We start from the raw sequence: 26590 nt of genomic DNA, 5'->3' as shown, positions 1-26590 counted from the left end.
ACCCCATAGAAAATCTTTGGAGGGAGTTGAAAGTCCATGTTGCCCAGCAACAGCCCCAAAACATCACTTCTCTAGAGGAGATCTGCATGGAGGAATGGGCCAAAAGACTTACAGAAAACGTTTGACCTCTGTCATTGCCAACAAAGGGTATATAACAAAGTATTGAGATAAACTTTTGTTATTGACCAAATACTTATTTTCCACCATAATTTGCAAATAAATTCATTAAAAATCCTACAATGTTATTTTCTGTATTTTTTTCTCATTTTGTCTGTCATGGTTGAAGTGTACCTATGATGAAAATTACAGGCCTCATCTTTTTAAGTGGGAGAACTTGCACAATTGCACAAATACATACATGCACAAATACACAAAAACTTGCACACACACACACACACACACACACACACACACACACACACACACAGTGACTTCGGAATGTATTCAGACCCCTAGACTTTTTCCACTTTGTTACGGCCTTATTCTAAAATTGTTTAAATAAATTACAATCCTCCTCAATCTACACACAATACCCCATAATGACAAAGCAAAAACAGGTTTTTACACATTTATAAAAAAATAAAAAACAGAAATAGCTTATTTACATACGTCCTCAAACCCTTTGCTATGACACTCAAAATGGAGCTCAGGTGCAATCCTGTTTCTAATGAAAATGCTTGAGATGTTTCTACAACTTGGTTGGAGTCTACCTCCGGTAAATTCAGTTGATTGGACATGATTTGGAAAGGCACACACCTGTCTATATAAAGGTTCCACAGTTGACAGTGCATGTCAATTCCAAAAAAGCCATGAGAAAGAATTGTCCATAGAGCTCAGAGACAGGATTGTGTTGAGGCACAGATCTGGGGAAAGGTATCAACACATTTCTGCAGCAATAAAGGTCCCCAAGAACACAGTGGCCTCCATCATTCTTAAATGGAAGACGTTTGGAAGCACAAAGACTCTTCCTAGAGCTGGCTGCAAGCTTGAGCGTCATAATTATATAATTTACAAGTCCATAAATGGATGTTTTAACTACAGATTGACCCTTTAAGTCTATCAAAAGTGTGCAACTTTGAGCATGTGTCCATTAGGCCTATGGATTTGTTTATTTTTTATCAGCATGAATTAGATTGAGCAATAAAACACCACTTTTATTCCATGGGCTTAGATCCGCACTATGCAGCTGTTGCAAGAGGAGCATTTTCACTGGCTGTCCACTGGTTTAAAAAACAATGATTGATAGGCAATCTAATCTTCTTGAATTCAATCATTATTGGATTTATATACGCATTTAGATTTGTGAACAGCCATCCACAACCACCACTATCCTTATGGCAGAAATAGCTAAATGAGAGAGCAGCAGTGTGATTCACATCAATGCGCTATGTAGATATCAATAATAAGTGATATCCATATCGCCGTAGACTACACCACTGCTGTCATCCTTACCTCCAAGTCTTTATTCAAGTTGGATAATCTTTGGATACAAAACAGCAGTCGCACCATTGGAAGACATAGCTTGGACTGTAGCCTATAAAAGCGATTTTCCCGCGACCCATCAAACACGTTTGGTGTGTCATCGTAGTGGTCTCTGACTTGGTCAGACTCACTCAGGTGGAACAAATTTAAACTTGCGCTTTTTTCAATGCTGATTTTTATGTCATTGAGAAAACAGAGAAGTGTCAAAGATTTTTTATTTTTTTTTAAACATCCTTTCTGAATTAAAATTGAATCCTCAAAGTAATCATCTAGCTTTTCAAAAGTATCTGTAATCTGATAACAATATTTTTGCAGGTAAAGTAACAGATTACAGTTACTGTTTTTTGCAATAATTTACATGTAACGGATTACTTGTAAATCTGTTACTATCCAACCCTGGCTATGGGTCACATATGTCCCTCTCACCGTCACCGTTTTACTGCTGTCTCTCTAACAGATGAGTTGGAGTCCCTCCATGGCCAGAAAATGTCCTGGATGGAAATGATGATGATCCTTCACTGACCTGAACCAGAGCTGGCTGCATTCTCCTCACAGGGCTAACTCAGGTGTCTCTGCAGACATAGGCTTTTAGAGACATATTTCCTGGCTGTAACTGCATGCGAGAAGTTCTCTATCCAGCCTGTACATCAAAACAAACACAGGAGCCCTCCTCATAAAACATAGTGAGGATGACCTAAACACCACATTTTACAGGACGTCTGGAAGAGGCCATGACGGAGGGCGGTTACTGGTCAGAAATAAAGATCCCTCTGTGAAGAAACTAAGTACACATTTATCCTCAAACTCTCAATTACTCACATCCACAAACTCACAGTGCAAAAGGCATGTTTAAAAACTAAGGATTTTTTCTTTAGCCTCCATTCATAAACTCATATTTAATTTCTAAAATGTCTTGTCCTTTAAGACGTGAACCATTATATTTAAGTATGAATGAGCTGAGGATGAGGTAGGCTTATTAAAAATGTGCCGAGATCAGATCCCAAAACACCAATGCTACTCTACACATACCATCACTTACAATCATGACGATACTTAAGTTGTACAGAAGAGCTACAAAAGTCTACTCCTCTCATCCCTCAACTTCGTTTTGCAGTCCAATCCCAAACCACCCTCCCTAACAAACCAATAGGCTACATGACATAACAGTCCATAATATTCAGCCCCTCAGAAAGGCCTGGTAAAACTTGCCCTGTACATACTCCACTTCCAGCAGGGCAGTTTGTTAGCTGATGGAAACTGACACATTTTTATATTTCAATAGTTAATGCATTCCTGAGAGTTTATTCACTAGTGGCAGGGAAACAAACAATGGCCTTATTGTGGGTTGGCTCAGCTAGAGCCCTGGTCCCCACCAGGACAGGAGAGGAGAGGCACGGAGGCCTAACTCATTAACACACTGCTATGTGAGGCTAACGTCCTTAGCAGATGCCTCTAAGGCTGCGACTGCTCTTCCGAACGTTTGACCATATAAAAACGTTGTCATGTACACAGACTACCTATACTGTATAAATATGGTTTAAAAAACTCTAACCCTGACCAATGTGTAAAAAACAAACACTGCATATATATTATCTACTCACAATGGAAGAATGAGAACACAAAATCATCAACAGTTGAGAAGATCCCCTTCATATATATATAAATGGCGCTAGAAAGACCTCTACGAAATTGCAGCGAAATAACACAAATCGGATTGTTCCACTGATGTATGAATGATTTATGTTTCAATTCCAAGTGCGAAAGTTTCCTTTTTCTATGATTCAGTTAACTTCTCAAAACCACATTCATCTTTTCTCAACATTTAAATGACATGATAGTAACATATAATGAAATTCGCTGTACTCTATCTGGTATACTGTTGCTATCTGGTATGCTTGATCCTGATGTCCTGGTGCACGGTCCTTCAGACAATGTTACCATCTCTGTTCAGATCCTGATGTCCTGGTGCACGGTCCTTCAGACAATGTTACCATCACTGTTCAGATCCTGATGTCCTGGTGCGCGGTCCTTCAGACAATGTTACCATCTCTGTCCAGATCCTGATGTCCTGGTGCACGGTCCTTCAGACAATGTTACCATCTCTGTCCAGATCCTGATGTCCTGGTGCACGGTCCTTCAGACAATGTTACCATCTCTGTCCAGATCCTGATGTCCTGGTGCACGGTCCTTCAGACAATGTTACCATCTCTGTCCAGATCCTGATGTCCTGGTGCACGGTCCTTCAGACAATGTTACCATCTCTGTTCAGATCCTGATGCAGTCCTTCAGACAATGTTACCATCTCTGTTCAGATCCTGATGCACGGTCCTTCAGACAATGTTACCATCTCTGTTCAGATCCTGATGCACGGTCCTTCAGACAATGTTACCATCTCTGTTCAGATCCTGATGCACGGTCCTTCAGACAATGTTACCATCTCTGTTCAGATCCTGATGCACGGTCCTTCAGACAATGTTACCATCTCTGTTCAGATCCTGATGCACGGTCCTTCAGACAATGTTACCATCTCTGTTCAGATCCTGATGCACGGTCCTTCAGACAATGTTACCATCTCTGTTCAGATCCTGATGCACGGTCCTTCAGACAATGTTACCATCTCTGTTCAGATCCTGATGCACGGTCCTTCAGACAATGTTACCATCTCTGTTCAGATCCTGATGCACGGTCCTTCAGACAATGTTACCATCTCTGTTCAGATCCTGATGCACGGTCCTTCAGACAATGTTACCATCTCTGTTCAGATCCTGATGCACGGTCCTTCAGACAATGTTACCATCTCTGTTCAGATCCTGATGCACGGTCCTTCAGACAATGTTACCATCTCTGTTCAGATCCTGATGCACGGTCCTTCAGACAATGTTACCATCTCTGTTCAGATCCTGATGCACGGTCCTTCAGACAATGTTACCATCTCTGTTCAGATCCTGATGCACAGTCCTTCAGACAATGTTACCATCTCTGTTCAGATCCTGATGCACGGTCCTTCAGACAATGTTACTATTTCTGTTCTTATACCATGAAGTTAGAATCCTACCTAATTGGCTGTGTGTTTACCAGAACCGTACAAAGACATGCCTGGTGTTTACCACAATCCTAAAAAAAGTATTAGTTCTAACTAATTCAAAGAGCATAACTGTACACAGGATTATCACACAGCCACAGTGACATAGTAACACATTCAACTACTATACATAATAGAGCTTAGTATGGTGTTTTCATATCATTCCACTCCTATACAGTACACAGTAGAGCTTAGTGTTCCATTTTAAACAGTTACTTTGTGGTCCTGCACCAAATCTGTCTACCTGCTCTTCCCTATGCTGTTATCCTCTGTTCATTGATGTGGTTGGGAACAGAACAGGTGGTTCGGAGAAGGGGAGTGGAGGGGTGTTTGGGTTGTCGTTCCTCAGAGAAACTCAGCAGTTTATGCTTCGGCCTCATTAGTCTTGCTTCTTACAGGTGATAACTGCTGCTCTCAAATTATGTTAAATGTGGAGTAGACTCATCGATGAAGGCTTGGTCAAGTCATAAACTATTTTGTTGCCTGGGTTCTTCACATTGAAAAGGCTGGTATCTGTGAGCCTGCATGGCGATGGGTGAGTGATTGATTGACAGGTCCATAGAAGGTTTAGGACGTGTCGGTCACACATAGTGTTCCCGGTGGTTGATGTAGATACGATCCGCCCCGTTCTGGTGACACACCCACTCCTGATAGGACAGAGGCTGGTGGGAGGGGCTTCGGGGTTCCCGGGGTGTGAGCCTGGCAGGTGTTCCCTCTGCCATCTCAAACTGCCGCACAGCCCTGTGAGCCTGCAAAAATAGAGGATGGGATGACTCACTGTGTCGCTGTTGATACAAAATAAATACATATTCCGGAAATGAGTCATATCAACTTTCTAAAAAAACTCAAAACTTTTCATTTCAACCCTAAATATATGCAGCTGAAAAACACATCAAATATGAGGGAGTGAGTTGAAGATAATTGGCACTGAATCAGTAGAGGGTCTCAGAGGAGAGACGCTAGATGGATAGAACTGACTGTTCTCCCTGTAGTCCAGACAGACGACAGTCTTTGTTGGGAATACTAGACTCTGTAGCTCTACATACACAGAAACACAGATAAACTCCATTTTACTGGTGCTGTTTGAATAGTGTGAGGTAGGGTTCAGGCCAAAGCCATTACATTCCTTTTATGGACCTGAATACTAATAACACTCTTAAATGAACCGGTAAACGAGGTAAAGATAGAAACAGAAGGGAGAAGGGTAGGATGAAAGAGCGAGAAAGAGAGAGAGCAAGCGAGGGAGCGAGAGAGATGCATGGTTGGAAACAGAGGACACTGAATCATTCAATGATCTTAAAAGACTACCTTTTGCATCTCACTGAGCTGAATGAATCTAACTCCATTTTAACCCCAATCTGGCTCTTCTCCTTCCCCAGAGCTCAGTTTATTTAAGGTTTACTTGAATGCGAAGTTGACCAGTTAGGAGCAGTGTGTTGTAGTGCAACAACCCTAACCCTAGCTTCATGTCCACATCCCAGTTTAACCCCAAATCTGGCCCTAACCATAACCTGAACTCCAGATATAACCCCAACCATAGCTCCACCTGCAACCCTACACACAATAATAGGAGTGTTTACCTGTGAAAGGGAGGCCACCTGTGGTGTGTGGACAACCAGAGGGATGACTGATGGTCTCTCTGTGTAGGGAGGAGGAGGCTTGTGCGTCGGAGGTAGATCAATCCTGCAGGGAGAGAGGAGAAAATAAAAAACATTGTCTGTCCCTAAAATAAAATGTCAACTGACAGTGACTATAACGCACAACTTAAGACATGTTACTGTGCCATGGCAAACCAGGTAATTGCAAAGTTGTAGAACAAGAGGAATTCAAATTGTGTTAGGAACGGTTTCCACTGTGAATTAAATCAATTACAGGCTAGAATCGACAGGCGCTAAGCCGAGTTAAATAGAGTGATTAGGTTAACAGCCGTCCCCTCATCAAGGTCCAGCTCACGCCAATCAACCTAATCTCCTCCCACATCCTTCAAGCGTTGCCTAGCCCTGCCCTACACTCTACTCCGGTTTTGGAGAGCTCTAGTATCATCTCCTTTGCTCTAACGCCAAATCTTTGTCCGTCACCCTCTCTCTGACCATATTCCCATGCTAGGACATACACACAGGAACATGTCATATTAGGCTGTGGATGTACTTCCTATTATTATAGTGATCACCCTCACACATCAGAGTGAGAGAGCAGCTTGAGGTCATAGTTCATTATTGCAACTTTCCCCCAGTGGTCAAAAACATACACTTTGACCTGTGTTCAGTTATTATCTCATGTCATAATCATTGATTTCTAAAAACATTGATCACTCTAAAGCAGTGTGTCCCAACCCTGGTCCTCCAGTACCCCCAAAAGTACATATTTTTTATTGTAACCCTGGACAAGCAGACCTCATTCAACTAATCATCAAGCCCTCAATGAGTTGAATGAGGTGTGTGTCAAGGGCTACAACAAAACGGTGTAGTGTTGGGGGTACTGCAGGAACAGGGTTAGGAAACACTGCTCTGAAGTGCAGCCCAGCATAGCCAGGCATAAGAACTCATAGGTCTCCTTTTCCTTCTATCTGACTTGGATGAGACATGGAGAGAACACATATCTGATGTATAGTTAATGACCTTGCATGTGTTTCCCACAGAAGGCTGTGGGACTGTAGAGTGCACCTGATCCATTAGAAGAAGAGCTGGGCTTTAACGTGTGTGTGATGACAGAGGGATGAGGCCTGTATCCATTCAGCCAGGCCCACAGGGTCCACAGGGATGCCCTCAGAGACACACAGCCAGGGCCACACTCAGGCCGACTGCCTTTCATTTGGCATCAGACACAAAACAGGAAGGCCCAGAGTAGAAAAGACACACCACTCTGGACCTGAGTAGTGGAGCTGTGCATGCAGGCACAGAAAGTCTCTTTTCCACACAGCTGTTCACTACTGGGTTTCAGATCAGGGTTGTGTTTCTTTTGGCCAGACAGGCTGTATTAGAGTCCCCTCCAACAGTCAGTCTGAGAATCTGCTTTCACACTCGTCGGCTCCAAGGCAGCGGAGACAAACAGCTGTAGAATCCAAATGTGAATCTCCAGTGAAAGAGCCAGAGAGTCGAGGACATGGTCGAGGATTTAGCAAAGTGACCAGACTGCAATCATAAATAAATAAGACCTTGGATCAAATGGCAAAACTAATTTAAAAGATCTAGGCTTATTATCACCATTATTGACAGGATTAACCCTAATGCTCTTTATCAGAAATGGGTAGAATGTAGGGATAGTCAGAATCACAGGCAAACATATACGCACACACACACAGGCACAGACACACACAGGCACAGACACACACCTAGATGCTTTCCACCTGATAAATCCAAACAAACCTATCTCCCACTAGCTGAGAGTCTCTCCATAGGCTGTATCCTAAACTGCTCCCATGACAGATAAACAAGATCCTTTAAGCAGAACTACAGTACCTGCACCCCAACAACTCCCATTATCTTCATCTGTAAAGTACACACATGCTCACATTTGTTGGTACCCTTACGTCTCATTGAAATACTTCATTCCTCCTGAAAAGTGATGAAATTAAAAGTTATTTTATCATCTATACTTGCATGCCTTTGGTTTGTCATAGAATAATGCAAAGAAGCTGTGAAAAGAGACGAGTCACTGCTTATTTTACAAAGATATTCTAAAATGGCTGGACACATTTGTTGGTACCCCTTAGAAAAGATAATCAATAATTGGATTATAGTGATATTTCAAACTAATTTGTTTCTTTAATTGGTATCACAAATGTCTCCAATCTTGTAATCAGTCATTCAGCCTATTTAAATGGAGAAAAGTAGTCACTGTGCTGTTCGGTGTCATTGTGTTGCACCACACTGAACATGGACCAGAGTAAAGTAGTCACTGTGCTGTTCGGTATCATTGTGTTGCACCACACTGAACATGGACCAGAGTAAAGTAGTCACTGTGCTGTTTGGTATCATTGTGTTGCACCACACTGAACATGGACCAGAGTAAAGTAGTCACTGTGCTGTTTGGTATCATTGTGTTGCACCACACTGAACATGGACCAGAGTAAAGTAGTCACTGTGCTGTTTGGTATCATTGTGTTGCACCACACTGAACATGGACCAGAGTAAAGTAGTCACTGTGCTGTTTGGTATCATTGTGTGCACCACACTGAACATGGACCAGAGTAAAGTAGTCACTGTGCTGTTTGGTATCATTGTGTTGCACCACACTGAACATGGACCAGAGTAAAGTAGTCACTGTGCTGTTTGGTATCATTGTGTTGCACCACACTGAACATGGACCAGAGTAAAGTAGTCACTGTGCTGTTTGGTATCATTGTGTTGCACCACACTGAACATGGACCAGAGTAAAGTAGTCACTGTGCTGTTTGGTATCATTGTGTTGCACCACACTGAACATGGACCAGAGTAAAGTAGTCACTGTGCTGTTTGGTATCATTGTGTTGCACCACACTGAACATGGACCAGAGTAAAGTAGTCACTGTGCTGTTTGGTATCATTGTGTGCACCACACTGAACATGGACCAGAGTAAAGTAGTCACTGTGCTGTTTGGTATCATTGTGTGCACCACACTGAACATGGACCAGAGTAAAGTAGTCACTGTGCTGTTTGGTATCATTGTGTGCACCACACTGAACATGGACCAGAGTAAAGTAGTCACTGTGCTGTTTGGTATCATTGTGTTGCACCACACTGAACATGGACCAGAGTAAAGTAGTCACTGTGCTGTTTGGTATCATTGTGTTGCACCACACTGAACATGGACCAGAGTAAAGTAGTCACTGTGCTGTTTGGTATCATTGTGTTGCACCACACTGAACATGGACCAGAGTAAAGTAGTCACTGTGCTGTTTGGTATCATTGTGTTGCACCACACTGAACATGGACCAGAGTAAAGTAGTCACTGTGCTGTTTGGTATCATTGTGTGCACCACACTGAACATGGACCAGAGTAAAGTAGTCACTGTGCTGTTTGGTATCATTGTGTTGCACCACACTGAACATGGACCAGAGTAAAGTAGTCACTGTGCTGTTTGGTATCATTGTGTGCACCACACTGAACATGGACCAGAGTAAAGTAGTCACTGTGCTGTTTGGTATCATTGTGTGCACCACACTGAACATGGACCAGAGTAAAGTAGTCACTGTGCTGTTTGGTATCATTGTGTTGCACCACACTGAACATGGACCAGAGTAAAGTAGTCACTGTGCTGTTTGGTATCATTGTGTTGCACCACACTGAACATGGACCAGAGTAAAGTAGTCACTGTGCTGTTTGGTATCATTGTGTTGCACCACACTGAACATGGACCAGAGTAAAGTAGTCACTGTGCTGTTTGGTATCATTGTGTTGCACCACACTGAACATGGACCAGAGTAAAGTAGTCACTGTGCTGTTTGGTATCATTGTGTTGCACCACACTGAACATGGACCAGAGTAAAGTAGTCACTGTGCTGTTTGGTATCATTGTGTGCACCACACTGAACATGGACCAGAGTAAAGTAGTCACTGTGCTGTTTGGTATCATTGTGTGCACCACACTGAACATGGACCAGAGTAAAGTAGTCACTGTGCTGTTTGGTATCATTGTGTTGCACCACACTGAACATGGACCAGAGTAAAGTAGTCACTGTGCTGTTTGGTATCATTGTGTTGCACCACACTGAACATGGACCAGAGTAAAGTAGTCACTGTGCTGTTTGGTATCATTGTGTTGCACCACACTGAACATGGACCAGAGTAAAGTAGTCACTGTGCTGTTTGGTATCATTGTGTTGCACCACACTGAACATGGACCAGAGTAAAGTAGTCACTGTGCTGTTTGGTATCATTGTGTTGCACCACACTGAACATGGACCAGAGTAAAGTAGTCACTGTGCTGTTTGGTATCATTGTGTTGCACCACACTGAACATGGACCAGAGTAAAGTAGTCACTGTGCTGTTTGGTATCATTGTGTTGCACCACACTGAACATGGACCAGAGTAAAGTAGTCACTGTGCTGTTTGGTATCATTGTGTTGCACCACACTGAACATGGACCAGAGTAAAGTAGTCACTGTGCTGTTTGGTATCATTGTGTTGCACCACACTGAACATGGACCAGAGTAAAGTAGTCACTGTGCTGTTTGGTATCATTGTGTTGCACCACACTGAACATGGACCAGAGTAAAGTAGTCACTGTGCTGTTTGGTATCATTGTGATCACCACACTGAACATGGACCAGAGTAAAGTAGTCACTGTGCTGTTTGGTATCATTGTGTTGCACCACACTGAACATGGACCAGAGTAAAGTAGTCACTGTGCTGTTTGGTATCATTGTGTTGCACCACACTGAACATGGACCAGAGTAAAGTAGTCACTGTGCTGTTTGGTATCATTGTGTTGCACCACACTAAACATGGACCAGAGTAAAGTAGTCACTGAGCTGTTTGGTATCATTGTGTTGCACCACACTGAACATGGACCAGAGTAAAGTAGTCACTGTGCTGTTTGGTATCATTGTGTGCACCACACTGAACATGGACCAGAGAAAGCAAAGGAGAGATTTGTCTGAGGAGATCAGAAAGACAATAATAGACAAGCATGGTAAAGGTAAAGGCTACAAGACCATCATCAAGCAGCTTGATGTTCCTGTGACAACAGTTGCAAATATTATTAAGAAGTTTAAGGTCCGTGGAACTGTAGCCAACCTCCCTGGGTGCGGCCGCAAGAGGAAAATCAACCCCAGATTGAACTGTAGCCAACCTCCCTGGGTGCGGCCGCAAGAGGAAAATCAACCCCAGATTGAACAGAAGCCAACCTCCCTGGGTGCGGCCGCAAGAGGAGAATCAACCCCAGATTGAACTGTAGCCAACCTCCCTGGGTGCGGCCGCAAGAGGAGAATCAACCCCAGATTGAACTGTAGCCAACCTCCCTGGGCGCGGCCGCAAGAGGAAAATCAACCCCAGATTGAACTGTAGCCAACCTCCCTGGGTGCGGCCGCAAGAGGAAAATCAACCCCAGATTGAACTGTAGCCAACCTCCCTGGGTGCGGCCGCAAGAGGAAAATCAACCCCAGATTGAACTGTAGCCAACCTCCCTGGGTGCGGCCGCAAGAGGAAAATCAACCCCAGATTGAACTGTAGCCAACCTCCCTGGGTGCGGCCGCAAGAGGAGAATCAACCCCAGATTGAACTGTAGCCAACCTCCCTGGGTGCGGCCGCAAGAGGAAAATCAACCCCAGATTGAACTGTAGCCAACCTCCCTGGGCGCGGCCGCAAGAGGAAAATCAACCCCAGATTGAACTGTAGCCAACCTCCCTGGGTGCGGCCGCAAGAGGAAAATCAACCCCAGATTGAACTGTAGCCAACCTCCCTGGGTGCGGCCGCAAGAGGAAAATCAACCCCAGATTGAACTGTAGCCAACCTCCCTGGGCGCGGCCGCAAGAGGAAAATCAACCCCAGATTGAACTGTAGCCAACCTCCCTGGGCGCGGCCGCAAGAGGAGAATCAACCCCAGATTGAACTGTAGCCAACCTCACTGGGTGCGGCCGCAAGAGGAGAATCAACCCCAGATTGAACTGTAGCCAACCTCCCTGGGTGCGGCCGCAAGAGGAAAATCAACCCCAGATTGAACTGTAGCCAACCTCCTGGGCGCGGCCGCAAGAGGAGAATCAACCCCAGATTGAACTGTAGCCAGTGCGAAGTTCTGTTTTGGGATGCTTTGCTGTGCCTGGCAAAAAAAACCTCCCTCAGGGCAGTGTCAGAAAGCTCTGTCTCAGTCTCCGCAAGAGGCTAAAAATCAACCCCAGATTGAACTGTGAGCCTGAACCTCCCTGGAAAAGAGTGAAACGGCCGCAAGAGGAAAATCAACCCCAGATTGAACTGTAGCCAACCTCCCTGGGTGCGGCCTCTAAAAGAGGAAAATCAACCCCAGATTGAACTGTAGCCAACCTCCCTTGGGCGCTTTTTATGAGGGGCCGCAAGAGGAAAATCAACCCCAGATTGAACTGTAGCCAACCTCCCTGGGTGCGGCCGCAAGAGGAAAATCAACCCCAGATTGAACTATAGCCAACCTCCCTGTGGCCCTACCCTGTTTAACAGTGTGTAAGAGGAGAATCAACCCCAGATTGAACTGTAGCCAACCACCCTGTTTAACAGGTGCGGCCGTTTAACAAGAGGAAAATCAACCCCAGATTGAACTGTAGCCAACCTCCCTGGGCGCGGCCGCAAGAGGAGAATCAACCCCAGATTGAACTGTAGCCAACCTCCCTGGGTGCGGCCGTTTAAGAGGAAAATCAACCCCAGATTGAACTGTAGCCAACCTCCCTGGGCGCGGCCGCAAGAGGAGAATCAACCCCAGATTGAACTGTAGCCAACCTACCCTGGGCGCGGCCGCTGTTTAAAGAGGAAAATCAACCCCAGATTGAACTGTAGCCAACCTACCCTAACAGGGTGCGGAACCCTACCCTGTTTAACAGAGGAAAATCAACCCCAGATTGAACTGTAGCCAACCTACCCTGTTTAACAGTGGTAATGTAACGGAAGACTACCCTGCAAGAGGAAAATCAACCCCAGATTGAACTGTAGCCAACCCTACCCTGTTTAACAGTGCGCGGAACCCTACCCGTTTAACAGTGTGTAAGAGGAAAATCAACCCCAGATTGAACTGTAGCCAACCTCCCTGGGCGCAGTGTGTAATGTAATGGAACCCTACCCTGCAAGAGGAAAATCAACCCCCCTGTTTAAGATTGAACTGTAGCCAACCTCCTGTTTAACAGTGTGTAATGCGGAACCATACCCTGTTTAACAGTGTGTAATGTATCCCAAGAGGAAAATCAACCCCAGATTGAACTATAGCCAACCTACCCTGTTTAACAGTGTGCGTAACGGAACCCTGCCCTGTTTAAGAGGAGAATCAACCCCAGATTGAACTGTAGCCAACCTCCCTGGGTGCGGCCACAAGAGGAGAATCAACCCCAGATTGAACTGTAGCCAACCACCCTGGGCGCGGAACCCTACCCGTTTAAGAGGAAAATCAACCCCAGATTGTTTAACTGTAAGCCAACCTACCCTGTTTAACAGTGGTGCGGCCGCAAGAGGAAAATCAACCCCAGATTGAACAGAAGAATAGTGCGAATGGTAAAAAAAAAACAAGGATAACTGCCAGAAATACAAGGTGAACTCCAAGGTGAAGGTACGTTTCAGTTTCTGATCGCACCCTCCGTTGCTTTTTGAGCGAAAGTGGGTTCCATGGAAGAAGACCCAGGAGAACTCCACTTGTAAAAGAAAAACATAAAAAAGACAGACTGGAATTTGGAAAGCAAATTGACAAGCCACAATCCTTCTGGGAGAATGTCCTTTGGACAGCTGAGTCAAAACTGGAGCTTTTTGGCAAGTCACATCAGCTCTATGTTTACAGAGGAAAAAAGGAATATTTCAAAGAAAAGAACACCATACTTACAGTGAAACATGGAGGAGGCTCGGTTCTGTTTTGGGGATGCTTTGCTGTGCCTGGCACAGGGTGCCTTGAATCTGTGCAGGGCACAATGAAATCTCAAGACTATCAAGGCATTCTGGAGCAAAACGTACCCTGTTTCCCAGTGTCAGAAAGCTCTGTCTCAGTCTCAGGTCATGGGTCCTCCAATAGGATAATGACCCAAAACACACAGCTAAAAGCACACAAGACTGGATAACAACAAAACATTGGACTATTCTGAAGTGTCTTCTATGAGTCCTGATCTGAATCCTATCGAACATCTATGGAAAGAGCTGAAACTTGCAGTCTGGAGAAGGCACCAATCAAACCTGAGACAGCTGGAGCAGTTTGCTCAGGAAGAGTGGGCCACACTACATGTTAACAGATGCAGTCTCATTGAGAGCTATAGAATACATTTGATTGCAGTGATTGCCTCTAAAAGTTGTGCAACAAAATATTAAGGGTCCCATTTCTGTTCATGCCATTTTCGTTTGTTTTATTATTTACAATATTATGTTGAATAAAACAATTATATTAAATATGGAATAAACAATGGAATAAACAAACAATAAACAATTACTTCTGCAAGTTTCTTCAGAGAAAATTGTGCAATCTTCGTTTTTATGAGGGGTACCAACAAATTTGAGCACGTTTAACTAACGGAACCCTACCCTGTTTAACAGTGTGTAATGTAACACTACCCTGTTTAACAGTGTGTAATGTAACGGAACCCTACCCTGTTTAACAGTGTGTAATGTAACGGAACCCTACCCTGTTTAACAGTGTGTAATGTAACGGAACCCTACCCTGTTTAACAGTGTGTAATGTAACGGAAGACTACCCTGTTTAACAGTGTGTAATGTAACGGAAGACTACCCTGTTTAACAGTGTGTAATGTAACGGGAACCCTACCCTATTTAATAGTGTGTAATGTAACCCTACCCTGTTTAACAGTGTGTAATGTAATGGAAGACTACCCTGTTTAACAGTGTGTAATGTAAGGGAACCCTACCCTATTTAATAGTGTGTAATGTAACCCTACCCTGTTTAACAGTGTGTAACGTAACGGAACCCTACCCTGTTTAACAGTGTGTAACGGAACCCTACCCTGTTTAACAGTGTGTAATGTAACCCTACCCTGTTTAGCAGTGTGTAATGTAATGGAACCCTACCCTGTTTAGCAGTGTGTAATGTAACCCTACCCTGTTTAACAGTGTGTAATGTAACGGAACCCTACCCTGTTTAACAGTGTGTAACGGAACCCTACCCTGTTTAACAGTGTGTAATGTAACCCTACCCTGTTTAACAGTGTGTAACGGAACCCTACCCTGTTTAACAGTGTGTAATGTAACCCTACCCTGTTTAACAGTGTGTAATGTAACCCTACCCTGTTTAACAGTGTGTAATGTAACCCTACCCTGTTTAACAGTGTGTAATGTAACCCTACCCTGTTTAACAGTGTGTAATGTAATGTAACCCTACCCTGTTTAACAGTGTGTAATGTAACGGAACCCTACCCTGTTTAACAGTGTGTAATGTAACCCTACCCTGTTTAACAGTGTGTAATGTAACGGAACCCTACCCTGTTTAACAGTGTGTAATGTAACGGAACCATACCCTGTTTAACAGTGTGTAATGTAACCCTACCCTGTTTAACAGTGTGTAATGTAACCCTACCCTGTTTAACAGTGTGTAATGTAACGGAACCATACCCTGTTTAACAGTGTGTAATGTATCCCAACCCTGTTTAACAGTGTGTAATGTAATGTAACCCTACCCTGTTTAACAGTGTGTAATGTAACGGAACCATACCCTGTTTAACAGTGTGTAATGTAACCCTACCCTGTTTAACAGTGTGTAATGTAACGGAACCCTGCCCTGTTTAACAGTGTGTAATGTAATGGAACCCTACCCTGTTTAACAGTGTGTAATGTAACGGAACCCTACCCTGTTTAACAGTGTGTAATGTAACGGAACCCTACCCTGTTTAACAGTGTGTAATGTAACCCTACCCTGTTTAACAGTGTGTAATGTAACGGAACCCTACCCTGTTTAACAGTGTGTAATGTAATGGAACCCTACCCTGTTTAACAGTGTGTAATGTAACGGAACCCTACCCTGTTTAACAGTGTGTAATGTAACGGAACCCTGCCCTGTTTAACAGTGTGCAATGTAACGGAACCCTACCCTGTTTAACAGTGTGTAATGTAACGGAACCCTACCCTGTTTAACAGTGTGTAATGTAACCCTACCCTGTTTAACAGTGTGTAATGTAACGGAACCCTACCCTGTTTAACAGTGTGTAATGTAACAGTGTGTAATGAACCCTACCCTGTTTAACAGTGTGTAATGTAACGGAACCCTACCCTGTTTAACAGTGTGTAATGTAACGGAACCCTACCCTGTTTAACAGTGTGTAATGTAACGGAACCCTACCCTGTTTAACAGTGTGTAATGTAACGGAACCCTGCCCTGTTTAACAGTGTGTAATGTAACGGAACCCTGCCCTGTTTAACAGTGTGTAATGTAACGGAACCCTACCCTGTTTAACAGTGTGTAATGTAACGAAACCCTACCCTGTTTAACAGTGTGTAATGTAACGGAACCCTACCCTGTTTAACAGTGTGTAATGTAACGGAACCCTACCCTGTTTAACAGTGTGTAATGTAACGGAACCCTGCCCTGTTTAACAGTGTGTAATGTAGTAGGGTAATAAAGTCTGTAGCACCACAGACTGGCTGTTCCCACATCAGACACATCCTCAGCTCACTGTGTCTCTCTCTGTCTCCCTCATGACTAACATCATCTGGGAGTGATGGTCCGCTCGGGGCCTCCCACCACCATGGAACGGGAGTGGCTGATTGGCCAGCTTGTCAGAAGCTGAATGTGTGAACGTACAGTGAGGAAATGCAGACAGGGGAGGAATGGGATTGAGGAGGCCTTTCAAGAACAAAAGGAAAACAGAGATGATGTAATCCCTGTGGGGATATAGATGCCGGATGGAGCTCCATATCTATGGTGTAATAGGAGGATAGACCAATGAGAAACATATGCGATTGTTTTGCTTCACATCCTGTGTTGGAAAATGTTGTTTCAACTGGAGGGTAGACTGGTTAAAGCTCTCTGTTTTTATTGGGTCATGTGTGTGTGTCTGACATGAAACTGCACCGTAAAGGAAGGACAGGAGGATACACATGTAAGAGTTGAGGAATATGTTAGCCACTTGCTTTGAGGCATCCCAATCACTTGAACCCACACACACACACACACACACACACACACAGGGCCAGATGTCAGTCACAGACCTCTTGGGCAGGGAGTGACCCAACTGTTATGTAAATAATTTACTCTAAAACTTCCTTCCTTATTTTTGCCCCAACGCTAACATGAGTGCAGGTCTAGCAATAGAAACTTACTCAGCAAAACAAGACAAGGGACTCGTGCCAAGACTGCAATTACTTGTCACCCCTCAACCTTGTACCACCACCTCTCTACCTCCCTGCACCAGACTCCATTTTATGGTACACTGCAGTGGAATGACTCCATGTGCAGTATATATAGGAAAGCACATTGGATTTGAGTTAGACTGTAACTCCATGATGATATGATAGTCACAACATATCAGTTGACGATATTAACTAATGGATGAATTGATCCAATACAGCTGCAGTATTCTGTGACAGCACTTCAACTCACACTTTGTCTGTGTACGTTGGGGCTGAGGTCTTCCGTGCAGTGAGGATGACGATGGTGAAGACGGCTATGAGGAAGAGGGCGAGGACAGCCCCCATCACTGCCCCTGCCACAGCAACAGAGTTCGCCCTCTTTTCTTGAGACTGGTCTGGAACAGAACACAGACGGATGATATGAAACAGCAGACACAACCCCACATCAGAGCAGTGTAGAAATCATGCGGCAAAACATTTGACTATACAAATCCAGGAGCATTCTAACAGTATACAGCCGCATTCACACAGGCAACCCAATTCTGATATTTGTTTCACTAATTGGTCTTTTGACCAATCAGATCCACTCTGAAAATGATCTGATGTGAAAAGATCTCCGTTTTGCTTGGTCAAAAGATCTGTATTGGGCTGCCGGTGTAAACACAGCCTAAGTGTAAGAAGCTGTGTGTGTGTGTGTGTGTGTGTGGGAGAGAGATAGAGAGATCTGCAGGCAGGTTGCTGACTGTCTCCCAGCAGTATGAACTACAGTAACTCAAGTGTGATTAGGGGCGCCATGCTGCTCCTCTTAAAGCCCTGCTTCTGTAGTCTCTCCCCTGCAGCTCCCCCATACTTCAATGGGCCTCATTCACTTTTCACCTCAGCCTCCCTCTATCCATCTCTCCCTCTCTCTCTCCATCTTTCTTCCTGCTCCTGCTCATGTTGTGTGTAATGTGGTCTTGTTATCCTCCATGTCAGGGGTCTGGAGAGATTTGCAATGATCACGATTAATTAAGATGAATTAAAATCACAGAACCTTATACAACCTAGTGGCATACAACCTAGTGGACCTTATGGGTCCCGGTCAAACATAACATTGTATTTGTTAATTAGTTAGTTGCATGGAAAGAAGCATCCTTAAGACACTGAGCGGAGAGGGAGGGGGAGGAGCGAGAGAGTGACAGACAAGTCAAGTTGCTTAGCTCTTGAGCGGTAGAAAAATCTATAATCTGCAGGACGAGAATCCAAAATAACATGTCAATTACGATGCAGAACAAACAGCGTGGGACCTTGGGGTGACCCCCCCCTATCCTTCGCTCTCCCTCAATACACACCTCACATGACCGACAATAGGGGGTATTGGATTTAGCAATAGCGCAGGGAGAGATTACGCTTCACTACAGAGCAGTAAAGAACACAGCCTCTTGAGTGAGATGCGGAAGGGAAAATTAGAGGGATTAGCCAGACGTTCCATGAAGGGCTATAGTAACTCCTTTTGATAACCATGACAGCAGATGATGAGTCAAGTACAATGACCTTAAGACTCTGTTCTCTCTGCCCACTTCAGCTGACGTACATCTGACCAGACAAGGCAAGAGTGAATATACTGCTCCTATGAGTGGGGTGGTGGTAATGGCAGACAGACGTGTAGGTGAGAGGAGTGGTGTGGTGTGTGTGTGTGGCTGTCAGGGTTGATCACAAGGATCCTGATTATCAAGCTCTAATGGCTCAGACACACCAATAGTGTTTGCTGGTGAGAGTACTCAGCACCTCTGAAAGTAATTTGTGAACCGAGTGCGCACCGATTTTACATGTAGAATCACGTGAAAAAATATTGTCAGTCAGACTTCTGCAGTGGATGGTCCCTAAAACACAACACACTGATAAATCAGCAGACTAACGCTAGATCCACATTCAGTGTGATGTGCACAAGCCTTAAGGGTCCTGATGCTCTAGCTCTAAGGCTGCCATGGCCAACACCTTAGAGGATCTGATAGACACTACATCCCGCCGACACATTCCCAAACTGCAACCTGACCCAGGTAGAGGTTTAATCCTGTCTCAGGTTCTCAGTCTACTTATCCACTCCTCTCAGAACAGTGCTGACAGACAAAACCAAACTCAAACCCCTCTAAAAGGACAGCGGGAATCAGAGGTGTATGACCACAACAGTTCCTACCCCAGGTCAGGGCAAACCTAAACCCCAGGTGACTGAACACACCTCACTGACCTACAGAGGTCAAACTGAGAAAATAAATCTCAACAGCAAGGTCAAGGGTCATGTGGTTACCAGGACATCAGCGAGCTCTGAGGAAGCAGATGCTTATGTAGTGGGCGGATCAGATGGGACGAGGCGGCGGGACAGGAAGAGTGCGGGTGGTCGTGGTCTGTCAACCTCTCAGGCATCTGTCCCAATTAGACACCAGCTAGCTGCACAGTGGGATACAGTGCTAGTGGTCCCCACTACTCTATTTGTTGCAGTTGAACTCCATCTTCATTTAAAACTGATTCCTAAATTAAACATTTTCACATTAATTTAGATTGTACACTACCCTGCAGTCTGTGTTGTGGGTCGACTCTGGTTCGTAAAGTATCCCTAGAATCTCTTCATATCTGCTGAAGGTGATAAGACAAATCAATGAATAGATTTTTTTATATGGGGGTTTCAACATAATTCAAGCATAACAGACTGAAAATCATTACTGCTGGAGAGCTGGTGCTAAATCAACAGCCCACTCTGTACAATAGAATCAGGCATGTTCCAGTCCAAGGTGAATGAGACCTTGAAAAACTTTCATGGACAGAATCTACTGAAATAAGAGCTGAGCAGAAAGAAGATGTGGTGATGACATTCATTAACACAATGCCAAGGTCAAATGATTTCTTAACCCCGCAGAGCTCACTCTATGCAACTGTCAGCTTGTCATAAAGGGCCATTTCATGTCTGATGGCCAAACCTCTCATTTTCCCATCCTTCAACAGCCCCTTTAACCTTGCTCCCTCCTCTCTCTCGGTCTGCAGGTACATGCGGTTGGGCCCTAATGGAGCCCGCCTGTCACCAGCTCCAGATGAGACTGTTGCCATGGGGACAGAGTCAATGGCCCGGAGAGGGGGAGCTCAGGGGCAGATATAAACACTAACCACTTGATTTCACCAGCTGTGAGATACTGGGAGAGAGGCACAGGGGAAATTCACAAAGGAGACAAGCTGTAGAGGGGAGCAGGGGGCAAATTATGTTCTGTCACAAAGCCAGACGAGAGTTGACAAGAGAACCAGAGAGGGGAAAGAGACTAAAGACGAGAGTTTTTTGGATCTCCGCTGACTTCTACAGAAAGCATTGAGAGAGGCGGAGTAAGAGAGAGGGGAGGAAGGGAAAGATGGGCAGCAGTCAAATAGAGCAAAAACCAAATGAAATCTCATATTGCAACGCTGGCTTGTGATAGTGGCAGTAACATGCTATGGATTTGTTTGGAAGATTTTACTCTGCGAGTGTGTGCTCTCCATGTGATGCACCGGAGCACAGGCGGTATGATGAGTGAGCGAGCTAAAGATGACGTCACCTTGAAGAGCACAGGGAGGAGAATCATCACTTTGAGAGTACAGTAGCTACCCGAGGAAGCTTGTTTAGGAGCTCAGATCAGTCAGGAAATGCAAATCACAGAAAAAAAAGGTGCTTTATTGAAAACAAAAGTATTTAAAAAAAATATGTACAAAATAATGCTTGTTGTCATTGATGATACAACATGTGATTATTTTAAATGTTTTCTTGCATTATATATTTTTAGACTTACAGTAGCTCTTCTCTTATATACAAAACAAGCATGAACACAATGGGAAGGTGCTTGCAAGGAGAATGTGAATTACGGTTGGAGGTTGACCCTGGTGAGGTGGTGGGGTGCTCCACTCTCCATTCTCGCAGACTTTGTACAAGAAATAAACAAAACCATCTGGAAGTCCAAAAATCCCCACTTCATTTTCTTATATACCATGCACACTTAAAAGGGATAGTTCACCCAAATTACACATTGGTTTCCTTACCCTGTAAGCGGTCTATGGACAAGGTATGACAAAAATCCATGCTTTCCCAGGCACTGTTTCCACAAGCTAATGTTTTAGTCATGGGAACGATATTAGCATTTTTCACGCATCATGTCCAAATCATCTAAAAGTATTTCAAATTGATTGCGAAGCTCAACAAAGTCACTTCTAGATGATCTGAATATAAACCAAAGCATGGATTTCTGTCATACCTTGTCCATAGACTGCTTACAGGGTAAGGAACCCAACCTATCCCTTTAACTCCGCTGCTCTGACAGAAGACTGCCATATAGGAACTGTACAATAAGATAATCATTGTTTTAGCTTAGCTCAGCTTTGTTCAGGTGTTTTGCAACTCAGACTTTGCAAAATGTCATTCATTGTATGAGCAAAAATAATGCTATCGTCAGAGAATAGAGAAAAGAGGATATGCCACAAAAACAGAATGACTCGATCAAAACATTGTCAAAAAAAAAAACACACAAAAAAAAACAAAGGCAACAAACATCTCACTCAACAGAGGATGAAACGGGCCTTGCACTTCTGTCTGTACATTTTACTTGATTACTTTACTACTCTTCTGGGATAAGGCACCGGTCACATAACTGAACCCAGAGCAGTGAGTAACAGAGGAAATCTCAATAGACAGAACAACGATTCTCTATTTACTTCACAGTAGCACAGCTGAAATAACAACAGGAAGTAGAAGTATTATGTCCATTCACTGTTTCCTAAACAGCCTTTAACATAGACAGTCTATACATCGTACCCTATTTTTATGAGCATTTCAGATTATATATAGAAAAGCACACACAAATCGAGAGGAAGAAGGTGCTGACAGAAAGCATGTAGCTCCTGAACATACAGACCCCCCCCATCTGTGAAAAGGGACCTCTAGTTGAATATGTTTTAATTCTATTAAGGGCTGAACATCTCTGTATGAAGAGGTGATATACAACAAGTCAACTAATACTCAGTTGTAACTCGTTAGTTATCATTACTGTCCTGCTTTCCGAGACGGACCATCACACTGATACAGAACATTGCAGGAAGTAGTTCTAACCTACGACATCCTGCTGCAATGACAGCATCTAACGCTATGTGACAATATTGACCAGGTTGGCACTGGTACTAATAATACACTCACACATACGCGTGTAACAGCACATAATGACAATAATGTTTTGTGATTTGTATCCGTGCTATCCACGTAGCAACTGCAACACATGTATGTGCCAGAAAGCTGTACATACTTTTCTCTTTCTGTGGGTACCAAACCACAGACCAAGAAGAAATGAAATCTGGAATAACAAGTAAATACTGTCCACTTTTTCCTCTTTCCTTCCTCCAATACAGATTCCCGAAAAATGACTTCATTTCATTTAAAGAATCATGAACTGAAAAGGAGCAAGAGTTCTGCCTTTGTTTACAAAGTAATTAACATAAAAAGGAAAATTGCTGCAGGCTTGCAATCAAAACAATACCACAAGGCCTACCCAGTAGTGCATGTGTAGTGAACTGTGAGCCACATTAACTAGTTAACAGATTTGTCCTCTAGTTCAGAATGAAGGCAATCCACACACCTCCCATGATGAGGATCCGAATCAGAGGAAAACATCTCCTGTATGAGGATCAGAGGAAAACATCTCCTGTATGAGGATCAGAGGAAAACACCTCCTGTATGAGGATCCGAATCAGAGGAAAACACCTCCCATGATGAGGATCCGAATCAGAGGAAAACATCTCCTGTATGAAGATCAGAGGAAAACACCTCCTGTATGAAGATCAGAGGAAAACACCTCCTGTATGAAGATCAGAGGAAAACACCTCCTGTATGAGGATCAGAGGAAAACACCTCCTGTATGAGGATCAGAGGAAAACACCTCCTGTATGAGGATCAGAGGAAAACACCTCCTGTATGAGGATCAGAGGAAAACACCTCCTGTATGAGGATCAGAGGAAAACACCTCCTGTATGAGGATCAGAGGAAAACACCTCCTGTATGAGGATCAGAGGAAAACACCTCCTGTATGAGGATCAGAGGAAAACACCTCCTGTATGAGGATCAGAGGAAAACACCTCCTGTATGAGGATCAGAGGAAAACACCTCCTGTATGAGGATCAGAGGAAAACACCTCCTGTATGAGGATCAGAGGAAAACACCTCCTGTATGAGGATCAGAGGAAAACACCTCCTGTATGAGGATCAGAGGAAAACACCTCCTGTATGAGGATCAGAGGAAAACACCTCCTGTATGAGGATCAGAATCAGAGGAAAATAGCTTGTGTATGAGAAATGACAAAGCATGTTGAAAGAGAAAACTACAGTATAAAGACAATGTCCAAACATGAGCTTGTGAGAGAGAGAGAGAGAGAGAGAGAGATGTAGAGAGGCAGAACATGTGAGTATTCTCTTTTCTTAAATAATGTATGAAATCCTCCTGTGATTTCTGCGCTGTGGTCTCTCTTCTCTCTGGTGGCAGAGTCTGTTGGCAGGGTAGCGTGCCTGGTGGTGGTGGGATCAGACGTACCACTCCCTGCGTGAGATCACTGAGCCGTCCATATGGGAGACATAGTCCCCCTCAGCCCCGCTGTCATAGCAGTCATCCGACAGGTAGGGGGAGCCTGTGCTCAGTGGGTGTGAAGGGGCAGCATATCTAGCATGGCCTGTCTGGTGTGGGCTGGGGTAGCTACGCAGGTGGTCTCCGTTCCTCATCGCCCTCGTGAGGCCGTTGGGCTGGTACTCCGGTTCTCTTTGGTTGTTTATGATGGTTGTTGATGTTGGATGCAGGTGGAGGCGTTCACGGTCCCGCACGTGGTTGCGTTCGCGGTCGCCCCACTCTTCGCGGTCCTTGTCTAGGTAGACGTTATTTTCAGGCTTAGTAGGGTGGAGCTCGTGCTGTGGAGGAGCCTTCTGCATGTCTGAAGGCCCTAGGTACTGCTTAGTGTAGTAGTCCCCGCGGAAGGTCTGTCGTTGTCGTAGGTAACAGACCCCGCCCACTACCAGCAGCAGAAGGAGGAACAAGGCTCCGCCCACAGCCCCGCCCACAATGGTGCCCAGGTGGTTGTCGGGGGGCAGGGCTGCCAGGGTGGGGGAGGTGAAGACCCGTCGCTTGTCTCCCACAGAGGTGGATGAGGAGGCAGAGCCGGTTAGGACAGGCGCAGGGGTGGTGGAGGGCATGGAGGTGGTGGGAGGATCTAATGGAGGGAGGCAGGGAGGGAGGAGTAAATGGGAAAAGGAGGGTCAAGGAGTGAGGTAGGAGCAGAGGGGGAAAGGAGGGTTAGGGAGGGAGGTAGGAGCAGAGGGGAAAAGGAGGGTCAGGGAGGGAGGTAGGAGCAAAGGGGAAAAGGAGGGTCAGGGAGGGAGGTAGGAGCAAAGGGGAAAAGGAGGGTCAGGGAGGGAGGTTGGAGCAAAGGGGAAAAGGAGGGTCAGGGAGGGAGGTAGGAGCAAAGGGGAAAAGGAGGGTCAGGGAGGGAGGTAGGAGTAGAGGGAAAAGGAGGGTCAGGTAGAGAGGTAGGAGTAGAGGGGGAAAGGAGGGTCAGGGAGGGAGGGATGGAAATACAGACAGAAAAGTAGAGAATGTCAATGCCAACTACATCAGCATATTACTGAAAGGGGATAGGTTGACATGAAAACACTACCAACATTTCTACATCTAAAATGACATGTTCATAACAGCCTCTGGCTTGCATTGGCATGTTGTCTGTACAAAGTAAGTTGTTACGTCTTGACATACCACTTGAGGATAGAAGTTCCCGTTCAAAACGTATAGATGTGGTAAATTAAGTTGATGTCTTGGGACTGAGCTAATGTACCCAAAATGACATGCACTCTATAGCAGCCAAGTGTGCTGTAGGCAGAGCTGTAGCAATCCAGAGACTGAGACGGTTTCGTGATTAGTGTCATAATGGTCAATGGAAAAGTAAGGTAAGGCAGAGGGATGTTGATGTTACTAGTCGAGGAACCAGAGATGAGTGATCAGGAAACTAAATCATCTACAAAGCAAAAACACATTTTTAAACAAATCATCAATTGAAGTGAATGTTGCCTGGCTTTTGTTAGTGTCTTATTTGAAGTAGTACTGTATAAGTGGTTAATAATGCTGACAACTAGAGGCAGCATGACATACACATAGTCAGTTACTATTTTCCTTGTCTGTAAATCTATGCAAGAGAAGATTTGTTCCGGATTGCACAGATCTACTGTTAGGTTTGAGGGACACTCACATGACGTGCTGTAGCTACCTCCATTAAAATCAGGTCGAATTAACTAACCGATTAACACTTTAATGCTGTGCCTGTTATGTGGGCTTATGGAGGGCTTTATGAAGAGCATTTCAAATAAAGACAAACATGTCATTGCCAGTGATAAATGTTGTGAGGCAATGATAGGTAGGAGGGAGGGGATGTCTAGAATAGAGTCAGCACTAAATGTTAGGGGCTTGGAGATATGGGAAAGACTACTAAAATGGTAGGGACTGGTTCAGGGATGGATACTTGGGTAAAGAGATAGGCAAAAAGGGCGAATCACTCCTTCACAATTCAGCCAATTTGAACAACTGTTTTGGGCATATGCGTTAATGACTTGATCCAGATCTTCAAATACTCCCTAGAATGTTCTTTGGGCCAGATGAACCATGATCAAGCACCCGTCATCAACAGCTTAGTATCACAGATGGGACATGCTGTTACATCTCTGGTCAATCTGCTCTCCTTATTCCGTCTGCTAGTATTTCTGTCTGGACTTGCCGAGTCTGTATTGAACCATTGTGGTTATGGTTGGATTAGGACTGAGTGACGTGTCCCACTGCTTCATGTGCGAACGGTTCCCTTTAAAAGTGTTGTTGTAAAGTTGTTCAAACAGGGACATAAGATGACACCACAGTCTTAGTTCCAGGTCAGATGTCGGTAGAGATATCGATCTCTGGCATCATGGCCCTGTGAATTCCATTTGAATCACATGAATTATGCGACACCACGTGGAGACACTGCACGAATGTGTGGGCGGGCACACATACACGCACACACACACACCCCTCCCAGAGGCGTGCACACAGCGA

General features: G+C 44.5%; 1 protein-coding gene across 39 annotated transcripts in view; it reads right to left on the bottom strand.

The window, feature by feature from the left end:
• Positions 1–2683: 2683 nt before the first annotated feature.
• The window catches only part of nectin3b (nectin cell adhesion molecule 3b), a 94688-nt gene continuing 70781 nt past the window's right edge, over positions 2684–26590 (bottom strand). The window contains exons 6-8 of one of the 39 annotated variants that reach the window (XM_035780576.2): positions 17747–17891; positions 6145–6247; positions 2684–5313 (exon numbers count right to left, since the gene is read on the bottom strand). In XM_035780576.2, coding sequence (XP_035636469.1) covers positions 5146–5313; positions 6145–6247; positions 17747–17891 — 416 coding nt within the window. In that variant the 3' untranslated portion in view covers positions 2684–5145. Of the gene's footprint in view, positions 5314–6144; positions 6248–17746; positions 17892–21148; positions 24729–26590 lie in introns of those variants that run through there. The other 38 variants (XM_052457164.1, XM_052457158.1, XM_052457157.1 and 35 more) reach the window with 38 other exon arrangements.

This window comes from Oncorhynchus keta, chromosome 11 (genome assembly GCF_023373465.1).
Source record: "Oncorhynchus keta strain PuntledgeMale-10-30-2019 chromosome 11, Oket_V2, whole genome shotgun sequence".
Classification (NCBI taxonomy): Eukaryota; Metazoa; Chordata; class Actinopteri; order Salmoniformes; family Salmonidae; genus Oncorhynchus; species Oncorhynchus keta.
The sequence above is the reverse complement of the archived record's forward strand: the minus strand, read 5'-3'. Positions and strand labels throughout refer to the sequence as shown.